The following is a 20,868-nucleotide window of genomic DNA, read 5'->3' on the forward strand; positions in this document are numbered from 1 at the left end:
TTTGCAGTCGAGACTGTGCTGGGGAGGTGAGAGGAGATACTCCGGTGGGACAGTAGGTTCTCCTGCAGCACCCAGTGAAGACAAGCGGATTTTTGCAATTACTTTCAGAGGTGAAAAAAAATCAACTCCGATAGACATAAAACTGAAGCAGACTAAGGATTTCAGAAGGCAGCCTCTGGCAAATCCAGCCACAGCAGTTTAAGACATTAGCTTGCACAGCTGTCTGCCAGCCTTGGCCGTCCACTTTGTCGGCCAGCCAGAATTTATTGCTCCTCTAATAAAGTCAGCAGAAAGAAATACATGCTTGTGCCTCAGCCACTACAGTTCGCAACCCAGTGTGTTAGACAGAACTGCTGACGATCATTGGCTTTCAGTAAGATCGCAGACTCACAGCTGTATATCCAAGGAGGGATACACAGACAGAGCAGACAAGAACAGAACAAAATGTCTCCCTAGCTGTGAACAGCTCAGAAGAGACTTGAAAGAAAATGGGCAAATAAAGGGGCTAAACAACTTATGAAAGATGTTGATTCTACAGAAATTGCCGCAGCATCTCTCTTCTGCATCCTTTGCTGTTGGCAAGACTGGTGTGGCTATCTACTGCTCACTCCAGGGGGAAGGGACCTGTAAATGCAGAAGATAAAGGTCTGCAGGAGTTATCACCACTGCTCATGCCCCGACTAGCCCAGAGCTCACTGTAAAGAGCAGGAGCGTCGTCCATTGCCTCCAGCTAGAACTCGGCATAACGAAGCCAAGAGCTCTCCTGACCCTAAGGCCTGCACTTCTGACACTGCCCTCCCCTCTCCAGGGCTCAGCTCCAGGAATGACATCTCCTGAATGTATAAGCAGTCTATTTTTACAATTCCTAGCGTAAACAGACCTTCCTCTCCCATGCAGAGGGGAGATTTCAGTGGCAAAATGGTGTGTGTTGAAAGAAATTAAGAAAGGAAACTCAGAGGGGACAATAGGTTTTATTTTTCAACAAAGATTTAAGAAAAGCCAGGAAATTCACACACCCAAAGCATTTACTAAAATGTGTTCCTATAGCTGGCTTTGAGTCAAGCATACCAAGAAATCAGTGGTAGCCTTTTGAATACTGAGAACAAATTGCTTAAGTACATATCATTGTGTATGTGTAGACATTATTCTCATGTGCTGGATGTCACACTTGCCTTGCTGAACAAAGCTATACTACAAGTACAAAGGCAGTAGGAAATATACGTAACACATCTGTTTCACCCCACATGATTTTAGAAATAGCATGTGATACTATAGCAAGGTACTGAGCTACAATAAACAGATACAGAGTGCTGCAGGCCACCTTGAGGTGTTGCAATTATTGAAAATCTAGTATCACGCAAGGACAGGTTCGGTGACACAACACCGCACTTACGTTTTTGACTAAAATCTCTTGGTTTGTTTTTCAAGGAAAACAAACCTTACTTTTCAGCTCCCCAATGATCTGGGTTAGCTCCGTTTGAAATAACTTAAAAACAATCAAAAAACCCCAAAACCCCCACTACCCAAAGAAGCCTGAAAAGCTCCTTGTTGCAGGTCTAACAGCCCTCCTAGGACAAAACCTGCAAAGCTCGCCCCACTCTTTCCCTCGCCCAGACCCTGTGAAGGGTGTAGAGATTTCAGGTCAGGAATGCACACGTAAGATACCTGCTCTAGACAGTTATCTCACCGTGCTGAAGGAATGGTACGCGAGTGCTCCTTTAGCCTATGGCAAAAGCAAGATAAGGTAAATAATCTTAGCCTGCAACGAAAGATTTACTGGAATCACAGCATGTAACATCTTTATCACAGCCTATGCAAATCCAGCTGCTAGCTGCATGCCCCTCCTTGCATTGTAAGTGCTCTAGCACTTCCAAGACCTGAGTCATTTCAGTGTGCAAACTCAGAAGAAAACAGCCCCGACCAAAGAAAGACTAAGTATGTTCCAGTGAACATGAGTCTCTACCAGATTTGTGCTCATCTCTAAGAGCTTTTCACTCACAGGGACTTGACACCAATTCTCACTTACCGTATGAACCGCAAAACCCTTACCCATGCAAATATTACTTGCTCTAGTGCTTGGTACCCTTGACACCGTGAAATCTGTATATAAACACAGCCTAGTCCCAGCAGTGATCATTTACACAAGAAGCCTTTAATGTTGCAGTCGGCAACATCAGGGTCCAGGGCGCAGATGAAAATCAAGTGCCTACAAGGGACGCTGCTTGTGGCTGCCTGCTTCTCCCCTCTAGGAATGAATGCTCACTCTACAGCAAAGGTACCAAAACTTGTTGTGAAGCAGTTCCTGACATGTTGCAGCTTACTGCTTCATCCACCACAGCAAAGCTGACCCGAGTTCAGCTGTCAGTGCACGCTGTGTGACCTGTCCAGTCATCCCTGCTCCGTGATGGCAATTTCAGCCAAAGGCTGGAGCAGATGTCCATGATCATGAAGCACTGCCCAAGTTTAATCTTTCAAGTCCTTTGTTACAGCAAAACACAACTGACTTATGAGCCTCACATCCTCCAAAACACCAGGATGTCAGCACAGCCCTGCCAACAGGGATCCTGTTCCTCCAGTCACATCAATGTCTCATTAAATATTGTGATTTCTTCCCCTTCTCATGACATCAAACACACTAAGCAACAATCCATGAGATACATGCTTTACTTGGGCATGCTTCATGCATGGACTTTATTGTGTTTCTTCATCTGAGCCAAGACATTGTAATTTCCCCCCTTTCCTGTCAGAAACCATGCAACTGCAGAGAGACCAGACTATACTAACACTGGGACAGCAGCCAGCAGTATGCAGTGTGCCTGGCTTTTAACAGCTAAATCCTATCAAAAATAATGATGCGAATACAGGTACTCCTCCCCAAAACATCCTAATGCTTTCAGCATTAGGAACACATAAAGCTACTGGATGGGACAGAGGCTGAATGGAACAGATTTGGGACTCCTGGTACTTATTGTGTGAACACCTGCTGGCTACACAAACAGTCCTAGGTGTGAAAGAAGAGACAGCTGTACGCACGCTCTTCAGCTGCTGTAGATAACTGCTTCCTGAGAGCAGGGACAAACTGCACTGAATGATCACATCACCTAAATGCAGTCATGAGGTGCAAAGCTCTCCTTTAGGAATCTCAGGTATTGATGTAGGACCAGGGGTCCTCCCAAAGCATCCACCTTGAAGTACTTGGGCCCAGACCCACATCACCATTCAAGAGGCAAACTTCGTTGTTCTCCGTAAACCTTAAATGTATTATCTGTCTTCAATGCCCTAGGTTCCAGCGGCTTTTCGAGTACCACACAGGAAGTCTGTGGGAAGCAAAACTGGGCCTTGCAAGTCCATCCAGGTAAGCACATCCCCACCCCTCCAACAACAACTGCAGTTGGTCCATGACGCTACCCTGCAACACACTGCATCCATCCTTCTTCAGTTGTGGTACCCTGTGTCCTTGAGTACATCACCTAGTGCTCTCTGGAGTCCATCTCTGCAATAAATGAGCTCTTGACGACTTCCCCATCCCAGCAGTGGAAGTGTCCCATGGATGGACAGCCCCTCGGGGAGGTGGAAATCACACACCCACCCCCGCCTGCTGTACATTGCTGGAGGCCGTGAAGGAGAGGCCTCGCCAAGGACTCTGCCAGGCTCTTGCTCTGCTGACCACGGGGAAGCGTGGCAGGGACAGGCGGCCATCCCTGGGCTGTGTCCAGCAGAAGCTGTGGCACAGCTCCATGCCATGCCAGCCGTACTCCTCGCCTCCCCTGCTGGACCCCAGCTCCCGCCGGCCAGGCCCTGTCCTCGGAGCTGCCGAAACCTTCCCAAGCCTGTTCCCCTGAGCCCACCATGCTCCCGACACTCCTGCCAGCAGGGTGGATGCTGGAAGAGAAGCTCGCCTGGCCACGCTCCTTCGTCCCGGTGACCCACGGCGACTCCTGCAAGTTTTACGCAAGAGGAATGATGGGGACAGACACCACAGCATCTCTGAGAAAGCATTAACACTCTCCTGTATCCAAAGAACAACGAGCAGCCAGCAGAGGGGCACCTCTCGCAGGGGCTGTGGTCAGTGGCAGGGGAAGTGATGGGGAGAGAGGGAGACACTGCCTTTCCCCTCCCCACACTCTGCTTTCCCACGTTTTCTCTCACACCCGTGCAAAGATAAAAAATGAAAAGCTATGTTCCCCCTCCTCCCCATCAACCAGATTTTTCTGGGGGCAGAATTCTGTCTTCAGCTGCACAGGGGCAGAGGAGGAAGAAGAGGGAGCACAAAGAGAAAGCAGCACGGGAGGTGCTCACCTTTCTCCAGGGCTGCTGACAGGCAGAGCAGCTCGCATCCACTGCAAAACTGCTCCTTTAGGTGCACGTTGCAAGGAAGTTTGGCTACAAGTTTAAAAATCACAGCCCCAGGGAACACAGGACTTTGTTGCCTCTTGCCAGAATTTTATTAAAAAATGGGTTTTGAGCTCATGGCAGAACACAGGGTGAAAGCATCGCCTCAGGAGAAGGAAGCGCCTCCTCTCACCTCTCATCACAGACCGAAAAAAAACCACTTTCAACTAGCTTGCCCACAGAAAAAGCGCACGAGCTTTCTTTATTTGAATGCCTCTGCTACCCAATTAAGGCTGCCTTGCAGGAAGATGTGTTAAAGCACAGACCTTCAGCCTAGCCCATTCCGTCTTCCGAGGTGTGAACTGTAAGGGACCTGAGAACAAGAAATACAGGGCGCCTTTGACTTCTGCTGAGAGGAGGAAAAGCCCCCAGACATCCATATTTGAAGATAAAGTTGGAAATAAAAAGAGAAACAAAAAAGGGGTATTTTAATAACCTCTGAATTTTTATTATGCAATTTTAGTACAGAAGCTTCCCAAGGTCCAAGTCGAGATCCAGCCCAGCCTGTGACAAACTCTGTACAAAGACATCTCAGAAGAGGGTCCATGCCCCTGGCACAGCAAGCAAGCAAGATTTGCTCTTGGAAAAAATTCCTGTATTGTTATTTGGTTAGAAATGGGTCGTTTGAGAAGGGTGGAGTAAACAGCATGAAATCTGGCTCTGCCTGCACCTCTCTAACTGTATCCAATGCGGGTCAGATTTGTGGGTGATGGCTTGAGATGTTCAGAGGGGGAACAGCCTGCATGCTCTTTGTGCCCCCCTCAGTCACAGGACGGACGCCGGGGTGCAAAATGGAAGTCACGCCTAGAAATAGGCTCAGCCTCTGATATCGGAGAGATGTCTCCCTCCTGTCAAAGCCTAGTTCATCCACCAGTCTTTGCTGTGAGATAAGCAATAGAAATCGGAGCAACGGCAGTATATGCCAGCGCTCCCATGGGACTCCACTGCACCCATGCCAGCAGTGCAGCCTTCAACAGTTCTGCAAACCATCACCGCTTGGTTTAGATACTTCAAGTGTGGGCACGCAAGAGACCACGCATCTCCTCGCTACCGCATTAGCAGGCTATGTTACCAGCTCTCCCCGGGAGCCTGTGCACTCCAACTGGCCCACAAGCCCATCACCCAACTGGTCTGGTGCAAAGGGCCCTGCAATGGCAGGGACGCCGCCGTTAGGGCACTGGTCGGGGACGCTACAAGCTCTAGCAGGGCTCAGATGAAGCTGCCTGCCAGAGGACAGGCTCCAGCTGGCCAAAGAGCTCCAATATGGCCCTTTGCCTACTACAGGGCATGAGCTGAGCACTCACCCCCCCACCCCCAGCCCAGCTAAATCTCACCTGTGGGACAAAGAGGGTCGAGAAGCCTTCGGATATTGGGCTTTAACTGAAGTGTGTATTATAGGAAACTCAAAACCAAGGCTTTAGCTGGTAATGACAGCAGCACATTCGTGTACTGTGGGAAGACTCCTGTTATAAAAACCTCACCAGCTATGCTTCCTGATGGCGTGTGCGCTCATGTATATGAACTCCCAATATCAAATTAGGGCTCATACTGGTTTTCTCCTTCTTCTTTTTACAACTTATATTGCCCAAGGCTGTACGAATTCCCAGTAACAATACATGGAGATGCCCCATCTCACATGGTGAGGGAGCACTAACAGACTGGGAAAGGGGATGCAATGTGTGGAGACCCAGTACTGCGCAAGGGATCAGGGGACATACCTTACCAGGGGTTGCCTTGAGGAGCTCAGACTGTTTAGTTTGCCAAAGGCAAGACTCGTGGCAGTCCTTGTTGCAGACCACAGTTACAATGGTGGGGAACAGACATGCAGTACTAAAGGCCTCTTCCGTTTAGCAGATTAAACGCAAGATTCAGCATCCAGAGATCAAAACTAGACAAATGTAAGCCTGAAATGAGGTGTAACAGCATGTGGGTAATTAACCACTGCAGCAACATATCAAACGCAGTGGTATTTTCCATTTGTGGTAATTACTTAATCAAGAATAGATGTTTTTTAAGACACGCTTAAGAGTCCAGAGCAAATGGAATTAATAAAAAAGCTGGATATACGGGCTGTATTATACAAGAGGGCAAAAGTAAAAGCACAATAGCTCCTCCTGGTCTCACCATCTACTCACCTATGGGGAAAATCGCCTCTTTAAGTGTCAGTGACAAGACTGTGCTGATGTTTACATGAAATAGTAATAATAACACGTTGTGTTTCACCCACATCCTAATCTGAAATTCTCCAAGCTCTTTACCATCACTATGTCAGTAAGCCTGACAACTCACTGGCTGATAAATTGGCATTATCATCCCCCGTTCGTCCAGCCTGAACTTTTTCAGAGCAGCTAATCATCTGCTTACCATTTACATGGGAAACAGTACACTTGGGCTACCTGTCATCTTGGGCACCTACTTTTAGGCCTCTTGGAGAGAAAACTTGCACCCTTGTGCCTTGCAGGAGGTCTCAGGGTGGGAAGCAGCTTAGGGCACAGAACTGCCCAGCAGCTGCCTACTCCAGATGCTCATCCCCAGTACATGCCTTACAGTACTCAAAAACTCCATATAGCCTCCCTAGAAAAATTCTGGTAACAATGTATTTTTAAGACCAAAAGTCAGAAGTTAAAATGTTAGAGGAAAAACCAAACCAAAAAAAAAAAAAAACAAAACCAGAGAGAACGAGAGAACGCTTCATAGTTGTTTTAACAAACATCTTCATATATGACAGACAGACAAAAAAACCCAGAGTCATTTCCATTAGTTACCATGACAACCAATGGAAATCGCTAACCCATCTTGTCTCCCTTGTCAACCTTTGGCAGACCTTTCAGGGAAAGTAAGCGACTATGCCCTGTGTAAGATTCTCTACTTAACTGCAACATATAGCTCACAGGGAAATCTACATTGCCATAATGTCACGTGCTCCGCCTACAGCACATCTACAGTTTGTCTCCTCTGAGATACTAATGGCCGGAGAGACGCTTGTTGCTTCCCTCTGAGAGCAAACACACTCCAGAAACGCAATCCCCACTGCAAGACACCCCAGCTTTCCCACCTTTTCGTCCTTCCTCTCTCTCTCTGTCTCCATAAAAACATTCAACCATCTCTTCCTTCCCATCAGTGGGCCATTGGCTTGCATCTTAAGCATGGCCCGTACAAGCTCTTTTTGCACATCTTTACTGCCTGGCAAGAAACTGCTGTATCACACAGCAATTTTGCTCCACATTTTATCTCTGTTTTTCTTACTATTGTTATCATTGTTGATAAGGATAACGACCCTCTGCAATGCCTGCCTTCTACATGAGAGCTTTTAAACTTTTCTTAACAGGAATGCATTCAGCTTTGTAAACCCTTCCAAGAGTCACAGCACCATCATCCTTATTTTACAGATGTGAACACCACAGCTCAGAGGAATTAGTCACCTTGCCCAAAGCCTACATACGAATCATGGCATGATGCTAAGAGTGAAAACAAACAGGTCCGGAGAGAAGAGTCTGTTTACATTTTTTTGATGCCTACAGGCTCTGAAGTAGTTTGAACCACATACGCTCAGAGTCCCCTTTAGTCCCTCCACCCTGCCAAAACCCCACAGCAAGTAAACATAAACCTGAAAAAAAAAACCCAGAAACCCAACAGTTGTCTCTGTTTAATGCCGGTTTACTCCTGACCTTGCATCTGCAGCCAGGACAGCCTAACTCACCCCAGTGTCTGGATGTGTGCTGCTGCACTGCAGAAGAGCGTGGCAGTGATTTGTGAGGAGGTATTAATGCCCAGCTGTTCTCCCATCTCTTTCGGTTTTCACATGCACAAAGTTAGGAGTGGCCCAGGCACTACACTGACACCATGCGGTTTCAGGCTATTCATATTCCACAGTGAGATTCAACACTCACCCAGTAGGATCCAAAATTCCCAAATAATCCACATGGATTGCAAGTTTTCCTGCATTCTCCTCCACTCCCCCATTCCAGGTCTGGGCTGCAGGCGTTATTGGCAAGTTACTCCATAACAGGGCTGAGTAAGGTGTCTCTGTGTGCGTTTGTACGTGCACAAAGGTGTAACAAGCCATGTTTTGTGCCCTGTGATTAACCATGTTTTGTCTCAGTTCCCTCCATAATACCCTCCTGGGGCACTGCACGCGGCTCTGAGTGCCAAAGAGGGGCGGACAAACCATGAAGTGCAAAGCTGAGCAACAACAAGCTGTTCCCCAAGCTGCTTCCCACAGATTCCTGTCTCAAGGCTGATCACATTTGGTGGCTATGAAGGTACAAACTACGATCAAAGGGGAATACTCATAAAACGCTTCTCTGGTCTGTAGTAAAAGCTGATCTCATGCTGGAGGTTCTCCCTCAGGTAGGGCAGTAACTACTGTACCACAGTCTCTATTTTTACAAAACTTAGAGGAACACAGTATTTTGTAGGAAATTAATATGCTTTGCTAAACATGGATGAAACTGGACATTGGGTTTAAAAGTTACTTGAGAAGGTTCAAAGGTACCAACAGAGAATAAGATCACATAAAGCCCTGTTTCTTTAAGCAGCCAAGGAAAAATGTTCTGCTTTGACAGGAGGAAGGGAGCTACAAGGAGATTAAGAGAGAGGTGGGCTAAGCATGAAGATGAGGGGCCCCATAAACCAGCTACACATACAAGGTGGAGATAACTGCATGGGGGAGGCACTGATTATCATCGAACACAGGGGTGTAATTAGGACCGTTGGGACAGAATAAAAAGATTAATGGTCTACTTACTCACAGAAGAGGACCATGAAGATAAACTTCCTGACTTTGAGATACTCCAGAGCATGGTATCATTTTTCACAGAACAGGAAGGGGGCATCACTTATCGGGGATGTGTAAAACTGGATTTGACCGGACACTAATGGCTATGCTTTGTACAAGCAGCTACTAATCCCAGGGCACGCAGCAACACCTTGTAGAAGAAACAGTCTGTTTTTCTAAAGAGGGATGCTTTGAATGATCTAGAAAAGCATTACCACGTTTGTCACTAGCCCCTCTGAAAAGCTTGACAAAACACAGGGGAATCATCCTGCAAGTGTGCCCACATCTCCCTGCGTACACCTCTCAGGTGAACAAAGGCCTGAGGATACGCCTCTCACCCTCCTGGAAGTGCTCCTTTCAGCCAGGCAGGGCATGCTGCCCCATCCATAGCTCAGCAGCCAATATGACCAACGAGGCACTGCAGGTAGCCACCGATGCATGCTGCTGGCCTCTCTGCGGCCCCGACCCTGCAGCAGGTCAAACATGGGAATGCTCCTTGCCAGGGAGAGCACAGGCCACCTGCCCAGCCCTGGTCTTGGGAAAGGCAATGCGCCGCTTGCTGAGCAAAGCCCAGCGCATGAGCAAGCTTTGCAAGGCTTGCTCTTTAACTGCAGACTGGGTATAAATCAGGCAGTCTAAAAAAAAAAAATAAAATAAAATCCTTTTACCTTACTCCTCCTTACTCTTATACATCATCGTCTACCAACAGGCCTAGGTTTCAGTCCTGGAGACATGAGAAATGGAGCTCCATGAGAAATAAAGCTTCTGTTGCAACCTGACTTCTCTGTTGACCATACACAGGACAACTGGAGAAGGGGAGAGCCACCCGAAGAAGATCAGGCTGATACTCACGTGGCATTCATCATCTTGGGGCTGGAATACCCCAGAGCTTGCATCACGCGGAGCAAACACACTGTCCTCAGACAGGAATACCGTAGCTTTTCTGCCAAGTTGAAGGCGATGCCTTCGACGTGAATGCTTGGTCCCCTGCCACCTTAATCTTCCAGAGCCCTGCGTTTGAATGCACGAGCTGCAGACCAGAGCTGGGTCACAACCTTTTCGGTTATCCCTGAGGAATTTTACTCACCCAGACGACGAAACGATCCAGACATAGCAAAAATTCCCTGAGGAAATCGCTTCCTCCTACATATAGGAAACGAGACAATTCCAATCCCTCATACTTAACCCTCCTCAAACATAAACATGAAAAAGTGGCCAAAACGCAGGAGGGAAAGAAAGTCCCAGAGCAGCAAGGAGTACATATGCAAAGAGTTACGTCATGCAGAAGGAAAGCTCTTGGCTTCAGGCTACAATTACCAGCACTTAAATGGCAGGGGCCACTCTAGCACAGAGGAGGGGAGCCCTCCCAGGCACCGTCCTCCAAATCGATTCATCGTCGGGAAAACAGCAACAGGCTCCACCATCAAAACCATCCCTGGACAGAGTGCCACCGGAGGCCAACCTGGCACCTTGCCAGCAGCGGCTGAATGCTCCCTCCTCCATCCTGAACGGTCCCTGCTCCGTCCATCCCGGCAGATGGACAGAAACTCCCTGTGCTGCCCCCTTAATGCTCAAGCCCTGAAATGCTTCACCCTGGCAGCGGGGTGATGAGGAAAGAGCAGCCAAGGGCAGCGTTTTTGATGTCCAGGAGGCGCACCCAGCCCAGAGGCTCCTGCATTAGGACAAGGTTCACCAGTAGTTCTCCCCATCAGGGGCAGGTACCTTTGCCAGCCCACACCTGTCACCCCACTCTTGCTTCCTTCTTATCCAAGATTTTAATGCCCTCTTCTCCCCTCCCCTGACTTCGAAGGCTTGAGAAGGCCGTTTCAGGCTTGAGTCTTACTCCTGCCACTCGTCCGCAGCAAGTCCATTCACTTCCTTTCTAGGTTTTCTCACAGATAAAGAAACAGAGAAGTTGTTTCTGGCTATAGATGATCTTTGAAGTTATCACTGTTTGTCGAAAACTTTCATTGTGGGGAAAAGCTGATTGAGCATGGAAAGCTCCACCAGCATCCATATTCCCAAAGCCTCTTGATCCTGTATCAGGACTGAGCTAGTAGCAGGGATGGCATCAGGAGGAACATGTACTGGCTAGGGACAACCAGCAGTGGGTGACAAATAGCTGTCCAACTGGTCCTTCTGCTCTTACAAGCCCAGCGCTATCCTGGTTTGGAGTATAAGGTGAGCAAATTGTCTCCTCCTACCACTGAAACCCAGCTGCTCCAACTTCGTGTTTTTATCTGTTTCTCTCTATTGTTCCCTCAAGCTGGTTTGTTGCTTTTGCATTGCAAGGCCCTCTACAGAGATATGATTAATGAGAAAAAAACCCAAAAACATATGCTTACAGCTTTAATGCTTTGTAACAGTGCTGCAAAATGAAACAAGGGAAGGATAAAGGAGAAGGAACAAGAAAAGCTGGTTACTGTGGGGTCCATTACATAGCGTTACACTACTTAGAGAAAGTGGTTAGAGGTCCATCTCTGGGACAGCAGTTGACAGGATACAGCCAAGGGAAACGCTGTATAGCCAGCCATCCTGCAATGCCCATACAGAGATGAATGAGATGGGCTCTAACAAGTCTTTTCTCTCAACCTCCTCGTTTTCCTGGTGAACTGGGTATTTTCCTCAGAAGCACAGGAGACCTTTTCCCAGTGAGACAAAAAACAGATTCCAGTCTTTAAGTAGTTTCTTCTGCCAAAATATTTGCTTAGCCATCAAGCAGGGGAAAAGTGGGATCCACCTACAGCTGAGCTAATGAGATACAAAATCCCTCCCTGATCATCCACCCCAAACCCCTTGTAATTTCCAAATGTATTGGTCCAAGAGGAGCCTCCAAACTGTTTACAGGTTATGGACCCCTTGACGTGCTCCAAACAAGGTGCAGGTGTCTCAAGAATTACACATATGCAGACTGAAGCATGCTTTTCACAGAATGGTCTGGGCTGGAAGGCGCCCTTAGGATCATCTATTTCCAACCGCCCTGCCATGGGCAGGGACACCTCCCACTAGACCAGGCTGCTCAAAGCCCCATCCAGCCTACACCCAATCCACTGCCCCAAGCAACCACAGGCCCAATGTCAAAACAGAGAGGTACAGTGTATTAAGTGAGAGAGCTAAGGCATAGAGCAGGTAGTAAGATTTCATAGAAACTTATACGAAATTCACTTCTGGGTAGCTGGTTTGCATGGCAGAGAAGGGACATAGTCACTCATTACTGCCGGCTGGTGTCTTCAGCCCAGATTAGAACTGGAGCACACTTGAGAGCAAGAAGAATGAAAATGCCACGCAGTCGCTGCTCATGCTGCAGTTACCTGTGCTTCAATATAGCACTGCAGTCTCCAGGCCTGCTTATCTGTTATTTGTTTATTTACAGCTGCCATGCCTAGGAATTGCAAGCAGAGCCCCATAGCATAAGAAGAAATAAGCCCCTGCTCTAACCAGCTCACATCTAACTCAGTACGCTAGCTGTGGCAAGATCTACAATCTCTGGGAAAGTCAAGAACTATATATCCCCATGTCTGCCACCCAGACGCAGGTCTGGAAGGAAGCACGCTTCACAGTGTAACAGCAGTCTGCTCTTTTCTTTTGCCAAATTCAGAGACAATGCTGTGAGGGATAAATCTCTCAGAAGAAACGCTGGTTATTCACATATTAGCTTAGATATCGTAGTACAGCAGAAGCTGAACCCCCTGTGAAGACTGATGCAACCCAGCTCAATAAGGCATTTTTGGGAACCGATCTCATCTAGCTCACAGGATATGTGGCAAAAAACACAGCCTGGCTAATAGGAGTCTCATGAGCCCGGGAAGCCACATCTGGCTGAGATTTGTGACAGAAATGTCTTCTATACAAAGAGAAACATTCCCCAGCTCATCCAACACCACATAATAAAGATCAAAGGTGCCCCAATGCCTCCTGATGGGTAAGCAGCTGTACCAATAACAGCAGCTGGAAAATGCAACGGAAGACTCTCAGCCAGTCCCTTCCTCCTGTGCTGGGAGCGAAGCTGCCTCCCAGGCAGCCCCCAGCAGCAGCCCCCTGTTAATTACCGACAAGGAATTTGCACTCTGGCAGATAAAGTCATTCACTCGGCTATGTGGCGAATTTGCACAAAGCAGCTCGGACCTGACAGCAGCTCCATCTGAGCGGCCACACCAAAGTGCCACGCACACCTATGCGCTTCAGAGCTTGCGCCATGCATGCTGCTGCTCGGAGGTTACGGTCCCTTCAAAACAGGTGAGGAGGTTGTTTAAACACTTGCAGATGGGGCATTTGGCCAGCGACTTCACCACAAGACATGGTGCCTCAGACAGAACCCCTTGGTTTGTCACCCAGACTCTGCTCCCTGGGACCATCGGCAGAACGGCAGCTCCCCAATGGCGCAGCACACACCTTAAAAACCAGGCTTTGCACAGGTGAGCCTTTGCTGTGCGCCTAGCGTAGCATCACTTTTTCCTCTGCCTCCCCATTTAAAATACGCTTATTGCCTTGAGACGCAACTCCAGCAACACCTGGTCTGGCACTCAAGGGCAGGATTTCAAGCAGAAAGATGCTTATCGCTCCAGAACCAGCTCAAGGAGAAAAATGGATGCAATTTTTTCCTTCTACTGAAGACTGAAGATGTGTCTGCAAGACTAGACCTGGGAAGCTAGTTTTATTACATTAGTGGATTGCATGTGACTGCTGGGTTTTATTGCAGAAAGTCAGCGCATATTAAAAACAGCCCGAGTTACCCACATGATTGGCACCATGGTATCATTTCTTTCCACTGCCATGGACAAAATATCAGTGAGAGGAGACCTACAAAGCTTCTATCACTAAAAATTTCAAAGGCAAAGGGAACCATCTTAAAATGATAGCTTCAGGGCCAAATACAGTTATGCAATTACATCAGGATCTCAATTCCTATTTATTCAGTTTAATTTCTTAAGACAGAAGTTTTCAGTCTTCACCACTGCAAAAACATGGGAAAAGCTTAACCAAAGCAAGCTGACGATGCTGGCCAGGCTGTGTGAACAGCCCAGTGGGAGGAAGTACACCAGGCTTTATGGAGACCAGCTGAACTCCCAGCTCCATCTGCCGCGGGGCACAGGAGCACTCTGCTGGCACAAGGGGCAGAGGACTTGGAAGGGGTTGAGTGTTGCCTCCCCTTACGTGCAAAAGCAGTCAAGTTGGATTGAGAGGAAGTGCTCAGGTGAGTTAAGCAAACAGAACTTGGCCAAAACCTTTGTCTTTTCTCCCTCCCCCATCTCTTTTCAGCTTTTCACACAGAAAAATCATACTGGGGGAAACGGAAGTGGGGTGAAAAAAAAATAAAATTAATCCCAGGGTGACAACTGATGTAGACACTGCATACACTGTTCTATTAAAACAGGTTATAAATCTGTCCCCAGATGCTTGTCATCACCATGTTGCTTGGGGGTTATAGCCCCCTCAGATCCGTCAGTAGATCCCCTCGCAAGAGGAGAGCCTTTAACTCTCCTCCTCTAGCCCTTTTTAGACAAAATGAGACAAGTCAGCTTAATCTGTTCACATAACTCTTTCCAAAGGCTGGCTCATCTGGCCAGAAGTGGGTTAAGAATAGTTCAAGAGAACAGCTACAGGTCCCAGGGATTAATCTGAATGGCCAGCAAACTGGCAAGGAGCAGAGGGCAGGTCAGGGCAGTGACTTCTGCCTTTGGCAAGGCTGGATTCTGGAAAGGACTTCTATCCCCAGCCCACACCAATATACTCATGCTGGCATGAGCCTCTTTGGTAACATCTAAAATCCATGGTGAAAATAACTTTTTTGATGATTCTGAATCAGGTTTATCCAAAATGAAAAAAGAAAAACCCTCACTCTTATTTTGAAATAAGTATCCCAGTGGGACATATAACGATCCTGGTATAATTACAGTGGTACCACCAGTGGAACTGCTCCTGCACACCAGCCTTCAGACCTCACCGAAACAGTTAAACAGCAACTGGACTCCTCTCCAGTGTTAACTAGGCAACTTACTCCAGCAGGATATGAACAACTGATTAACCTTTAATACATTCATCAGACATTTCCAGCCTCTCCCTTTTCCTCTATCACGATGGATGCTTCCCAAAAATCACTTCATCTGCTTTAGAAAGCCCCAGCTGAGAACACAAGCAACTTCACCTCCGTAGCACCCCTGTTAGTACTAGCGAATGGCTGCCTCATTGAGGCTCTGACCCAGGAAGAGAGAGATAAAAAGGCTGTGTGAAGCTGGTGGCTGGCTTCCATCCGAGGAGTACAGTTCACCGTCTATTGCTCTTGTGACTATTACTGAACCCGGCCAAAAAAAGCTCCCAAGTTTTGGCACGTCTCAGATTTTCCAGTCTGCACAAAGTCATGCCAGGAACATTTACTGAAGCAATTTCTTTCTTTCTTTCTTTAAAGACTCTAATTATGCACCTAACAATGTTGTAGAAATTAGTGTCGTACAAAAACCCCAGTACATTTCAGATATAGTTTTGCCGACAAAAGGATTAGAAGCTTAAGGCTCAGTGTTAATATTCTGAACATACTGAAAGGCACAAAGTGCAAACTGCACCAGAAGCAGGAGAAATAGAGAGGTTATCACTTCCAAAATCTGGAAGAGGGAAAACCACACAGGAAAATGCCATACTGATCTTATTAAATGCCAGTGATGCAGGAGAGACACAGTAAGAAACATTTAGAAGGGGGTAACCATCAAAGCCATCTCTGAATTGCAAGCAGCCCATCTTCAAGCACAGCCCCCTCCCTAGAAAACAAGGTCTAGATACCCCAGAGGGTGGGATACTACCTGCGAGGGAACGGATATTCACCACTCGGCAGCTACCAGCAACAAGGAATCAATCCAAACCCCAAAACAAAAGTTGTCTGAGGTGTCAATTTTCCCTGAAACCAGACACAAACCTTAGTCATCACTCTCGAGTTTTGCTGAACTGAGACTGAAATTGAACTGAAGTGTTCACTGGTTTGACACCTGGACCACTACCCCTGAAAACAGTCAAAGAATTAATTTATCCACTCGAGCATGAACTGGCCTTTAAAACCAAGTTTTGAACACAGTGGCTATACATTTTTCTTGCAGTTTGCAGATGGGGACACTGAGGCACGGAGACACAACAGTACTTACACTTGGGAAGTCATCCAGGCACTCCAAATTAGAGTGCATTAAGCAAAACCCAGGATTTAGCACTTTGATTGCATCAACATAACATTAGTGCCACCAGTGAAATCAGAAATCAAGGGCCAAATACATCATGGCTACGATTCTCCCGGTTACTGACTCCAGGAGGCTTTACTCAGACCACTGCCATCACTATTTAGCTGTTATTATCGTTCATCTTATGGACGTACTGCTGTGCACTTCCTTCCTACCGAGGTTTTGCTGTACATTGACCAGAACTGGTTCAGGTTTATTTAGGGTTCCTGTGAAAATAAATAAAACCGTTCTGGCTTTTTCAGGACAGAGTTGGAGAGGATGCGTGGAAACGCTGACTACATAACTATGTCATGCCTGGGGAAGAAAGTGTATTGCAATATTATCATGTACAGGCAGATGCGAAGCGTTGCCTCGCGCTACAGCTCAGTCCAGCTCCCCTCGGTTTTCACAACAGCCGCTATCGTGACCGGAGCTATCGCCTGACAGCATCGGCTCACGACGGCCCTGTCTCACCTCCGTTGCTCACATGCCCCAGCGCTCGCATTGTTCGTCCCTTCAAGCCAGTCACGGGGAGTTCGCAGAAGAGGTTTGCTTACGGGGCACAGAGCCACAGCGATGGGCTTCAACCTAAACACACCCACCCACCCCCTTTTCTTTGCCATAACCCGGGCAGCGTGGACCACGGGTGGGAGGCAGGAAAAGAAAAAAAAAAGTAAAAAAAAAAAAAAGAGGGAATCGTCTGTAGGAAATCTAACATGTTTATGCATATTTTTTTGTATTTTCTTTTTGTGTGTGCAGAGCCAAACTGCGATGCTCTAGGGCGGGGCTCACCATCTGGGAGAAATATGTAGGGAGAAAAAATGCAGGCGGGGAGGAACGAGCCCCCCCCCCCGCCCCGCTTCGAGCGGGACCCGCTTCCCTCCGAAAGCCGTCTCGGCCTCCCTCCCCAGCCCAGCTTGAGTTCATTTATTTTCCTCAAATCACTTCCACATTTCCCCCTGCCGTAATTATCAAATATTTTGTTCCTGACCTCACTTTTCTAACGGAGGCCGCCGCAACCGGGGGATCCAGGCACCGCTTATTTTGTGTCAACACAGCTTGGGGCGGGTGTGTGTGGGGGGGTGTGTGTGTGTGTGCGCGTTAAGAGTTGGGGGGGCTTTTAATGGTTTTCAATGTCATTGCGATAAAAGAAGGGAAGGAAAATAGAGAGAGAAAGAAAGGAAGAAAGAGCGGGAGGGAGGGAAAGGGTCTGTCCAAGGGAGAGGGAAGGGGGAGGCCCGACCCGGGCGGAGACTCGGCCCCCTTCGCCCTCACAGAGGGGACCGGCGGCCCCCAAACTTCCCTCCCGCGCCCGGCTGCTACTTTCCCCCGTGTCCCGGCAGCTCCCCCTCCCCGGTTCGGGGTGTCGAGCGCGGCCGGAGGCCGCGGGCGGCACCTCGGACCGGGGAGGGGGACCCGGTGGAAAACACCAGAAAGGGACACCCCCCCACACACCCCCGCTCCCCGCCTACCTCGGCTCGCAGGCGGGCGACGGCCATGAGGGCGCAGAGCAGCGGGAGAGTTTTCCAGATCTACAAGAGAAGGAGAGGGGAGGGGGAAAAGGGTCGGTGAGAGCGGCCCGGGCCGGGGCGAAGGATGGCCGGGGCCGCCACCACCAAAGTTCCCGCCGGGCGGCACCCCCCCTCCCCGCCACCCCGGCTCACCATGCTGCTGGCGGCGGGGCAAAGAGGGAGTTGCGGAGGCGCCTTCCCCGGCTCCTGCTCGTTCGTGGAAGGGAAGGGGAGGGCTCCCCCTCACCCCGACCCGCCAACCCTCGGCTCCACCCACGGCCCGACCCCCGCCACCGCCTTACCCCCCTCCCCTCCCGCCCCGGGAGCCGGCTCCTCCCCGGCCCGCCGTGAGGGGGCGGCCCCCTCCTCCCGCTGCCCCCTCGGCGGTGCCCCCGGCCCTGCCGCCGACGGGCCCCTCGGTTGATGAAGGTTGAGGGGCGTACAGGGAATCGGGGGGCTCGGACCCCTTCCTCCTCGGCCCAGCGAGTGCCAAAGGGGGGGTTGCCGGCCCTCACAGCGTCGGCCGGGGCTGAAGAAGGGTGCGGGGGGACCCCCCGAGCCCTGCATTTTTGGGGGGGGGGAAACGGGGAGGGCCGGGGGCAGCCATGCCAGGCCGCCAGCCAGGCCCAGAGCAACCCTCTGAGAGGGTCGCATCCACCCCCTCACATTCTTACACCAAAAAAAAGGGAAACTGAGGCACGAGGTGGGTTTTAAACTAGAAGAGCGTAGATTTAGACTAGATATAAGGAAGAAATTGTTTACGCTGAGGGTGGTGAGACACTGGAACAGGTGGCCAGAGAGGTGGTGGGTGTCCTGGAAGCATTCAAGGTCAGGTTGGATGGGGCTCTTGAGCAACCTGATCTAGTTGAAGATGTCCCTGCTCGTTTCAAGGAAGGCTGGACTAGGTGGCCTTTAAAGGTCCCTTCCACCCCAAGCCTTTCTCCACATGGCATGGTGCTGCAGAACCCTGTGCCCCTCAACCCCCATGCTCCAGCCCTGAGGCCACACTGAAATCCCGGCCACGGCTACACCTGCCATTCCTTGTCGGGATGCAGCGAGGTTTAAAACTAAGGGTTTAAGCCCGCATGTCTTAGGATCCCAGTGGCGTTGGCTGAGCAGAACAGGCATCAGGGGTCTTGTGCCAGGCACTGGGGGCTGAAATCCCACCCGAAATGCCTGGTGATGCTCATTTGCATATAAATAGCTGTGATCCTCCTGTTTAATCTCTTCATCTCTGAATTTCAGAAGCCTGGGTAGCTAGAAGGCCAGATTTGACAATGCAAAGAGACTGACTGTCCCAGACACACAGAGAAATCTCTGCTGTTACAGCAAGCAATGCCATGACAGCAGTTGTCAAGGACTTTTCCTCGAGTTTTGAGGTTGGTTGTAACCAAAAAGGACACCATTTGCTTTGAAATCCTGCTTTGCTCCATAACCAAGCATTCCCATAAGCCATCCATCTTCTTGCTCTGCTTTCTTCTGTGCCCTCAGTACAAGTGGGTGCCGTGGGAGATGCTGGCATGTGTCCCCTCATCGTTCACCAAGAATAAAGATAATAATAGCATCCTGCTGGAAGGAGTAAACTCTGGAAAAGAGTCCTCCCAGATCACCTTACATCTGGACTGCTGATGGCAGCTGTGCCCTTTAGCTGTGCTTCCTCAGGCTCTGCTCCCTCACTCTGTTTTGTTTTTAGGACTACTGTTGCTAATTTTGCATTTGTAAAGCATCCTCCCCAGCAAGTTCTGCTTCTGTCTGTGAGTGGTACTAGCCTATAAATGTGTCCTGAAGAGTTGTCTAATTCTTTCACCACTAATGCTGAGCAATGTGATTTTCATTGTCTTTTTTTTTTTTTTTTTTTAAAACCTCACCTTTCATAATGTACCTCTGTTTTGTAGTCATTGATTGCCTTGCCTCATGACACAGCACAGGCAGAGTTATGGCTGAACTCAGCTGGCCTCCAGTTTGCAGAAGCATCATAGGATCAGGCTCACCCTGAGTCACCCAGATGGGAGTGCCACGCTAAGAAAAAAACGAGTGGCAAGTGATAAATACATTTTAAAAGATTTATTGATTTTTGGCCTCTTGACACCTGTCTGTGCACAAGCGGTGCTACATGAGGAGGCTCTACATTTCCAGAGGGTAAAAGTGGCTCATATCACTCTTGGGAAAAGAGCACTAGGAGGAATATCCCAGCTCCTGCGCTCCCTCCCTGTTACCATGGGCAGTCACCTCATGTAAGTGTGATTAGCCACAGTGCTGGATTATATAGGTCACCGTGAGCATGGGTTTTTTTCTGCGTAATCGAAGGACTGAATATGAAACACAAGGTAAAGGATTCATCCTCCATTCTGTGTTGGCATTCAGGTACACAAAAGCGCATTTTTTCAAGTTAGTTTTTATCACGTGGAAATGGGTAGAGGTGAGAACCAAAAAGCACCTCTAATGCTAGCATCAGAGTGTTACCACAGGAGAACAGGTGCCCACGGGGGAGACAGGCATTTGTACACCCCCTTAAATCAGATAAAACTTTTGTGTGCAGACGAGGCCTGAGTGTCTCTGCTAGACTGGGGCGGGGACCCTCTTTAGCCCTTTGCTGCAAAGATGACGATGGTGATAGAGCCAAAGGTGTCTGCAGGAACGTGGAGGTCTGTCATGTCAGGAAACTTACCAAGGCAGGCAAAAGGTGTGTTATCTCTTCCATCACACACAGCACAAAGCAATCTCAGCACAGACACCAGAACCTTAATGCCGTGTACAGATTTTATAACAAAATACATGGTATCTGACAAACTGTTCACTTTTATTCCAAACTTTCAGCATTTAAAACTGTAAAATGCAAAGGAGCAGTGTGTACTACCTGAGTGCATCAGAAATAACCCTGCCAGGAAATCTTTGCTCTTTCATGATGGACCCAATAACAAAGAGCTTGAATTAGAAACACTAGAATAAGGGGAAAGCAAATGCATTTACAGTTGTGGTTGCAAGCTGT

General features: G+C 48.7%; 1 protein-coding gene across 1 annotated transcript in view; it reads right to left on the reverse strand.

Annotated features, from left to right (window-relative positions):
- The window catches only part of FSTL1 (follistatin like 1), a 56,783-nt gene extending 38,621 nt beyond the window's left edge, over positions 1 to 18,162 (reverse strand). The window contains exons 1-2 of the mRNA XM_054187923.1: positions 18,033 to 18,162; positions 17,841 to 17,900 (exon numbers count right to left, since the gene is read on the reverse strand). Of these exons, the coding sequence (XP_054043898.1) occupies positions 17,841 to 17,900; positions 18,033 to 18,035 (63 nt within the window). The 5' untranslated portion in view covers positions 18,036 to 18,162. The remainder of the gene's footprint in view (positions 1 to 17,840; positions 17,901 to 18,032) is intronic.
- Between the last annotated feature and the right edge of the window lie 2,706 nt (positions 18,163 to 20,868).

This window comes from Rissa tridactyla, chromosome 1 (genome assembly GCF_028500815.1).
Source record: "Rissa tridactyla isolate bRisTri1 chromosome 1, bRisTri1.patW.cur.20221130, whole genome shotgun sequence".
NCBI lineage: Eukaryota > Metazoa > Chordata > Aves > Charadriiformes > Laridae > Rissa > Rissa tridactyla.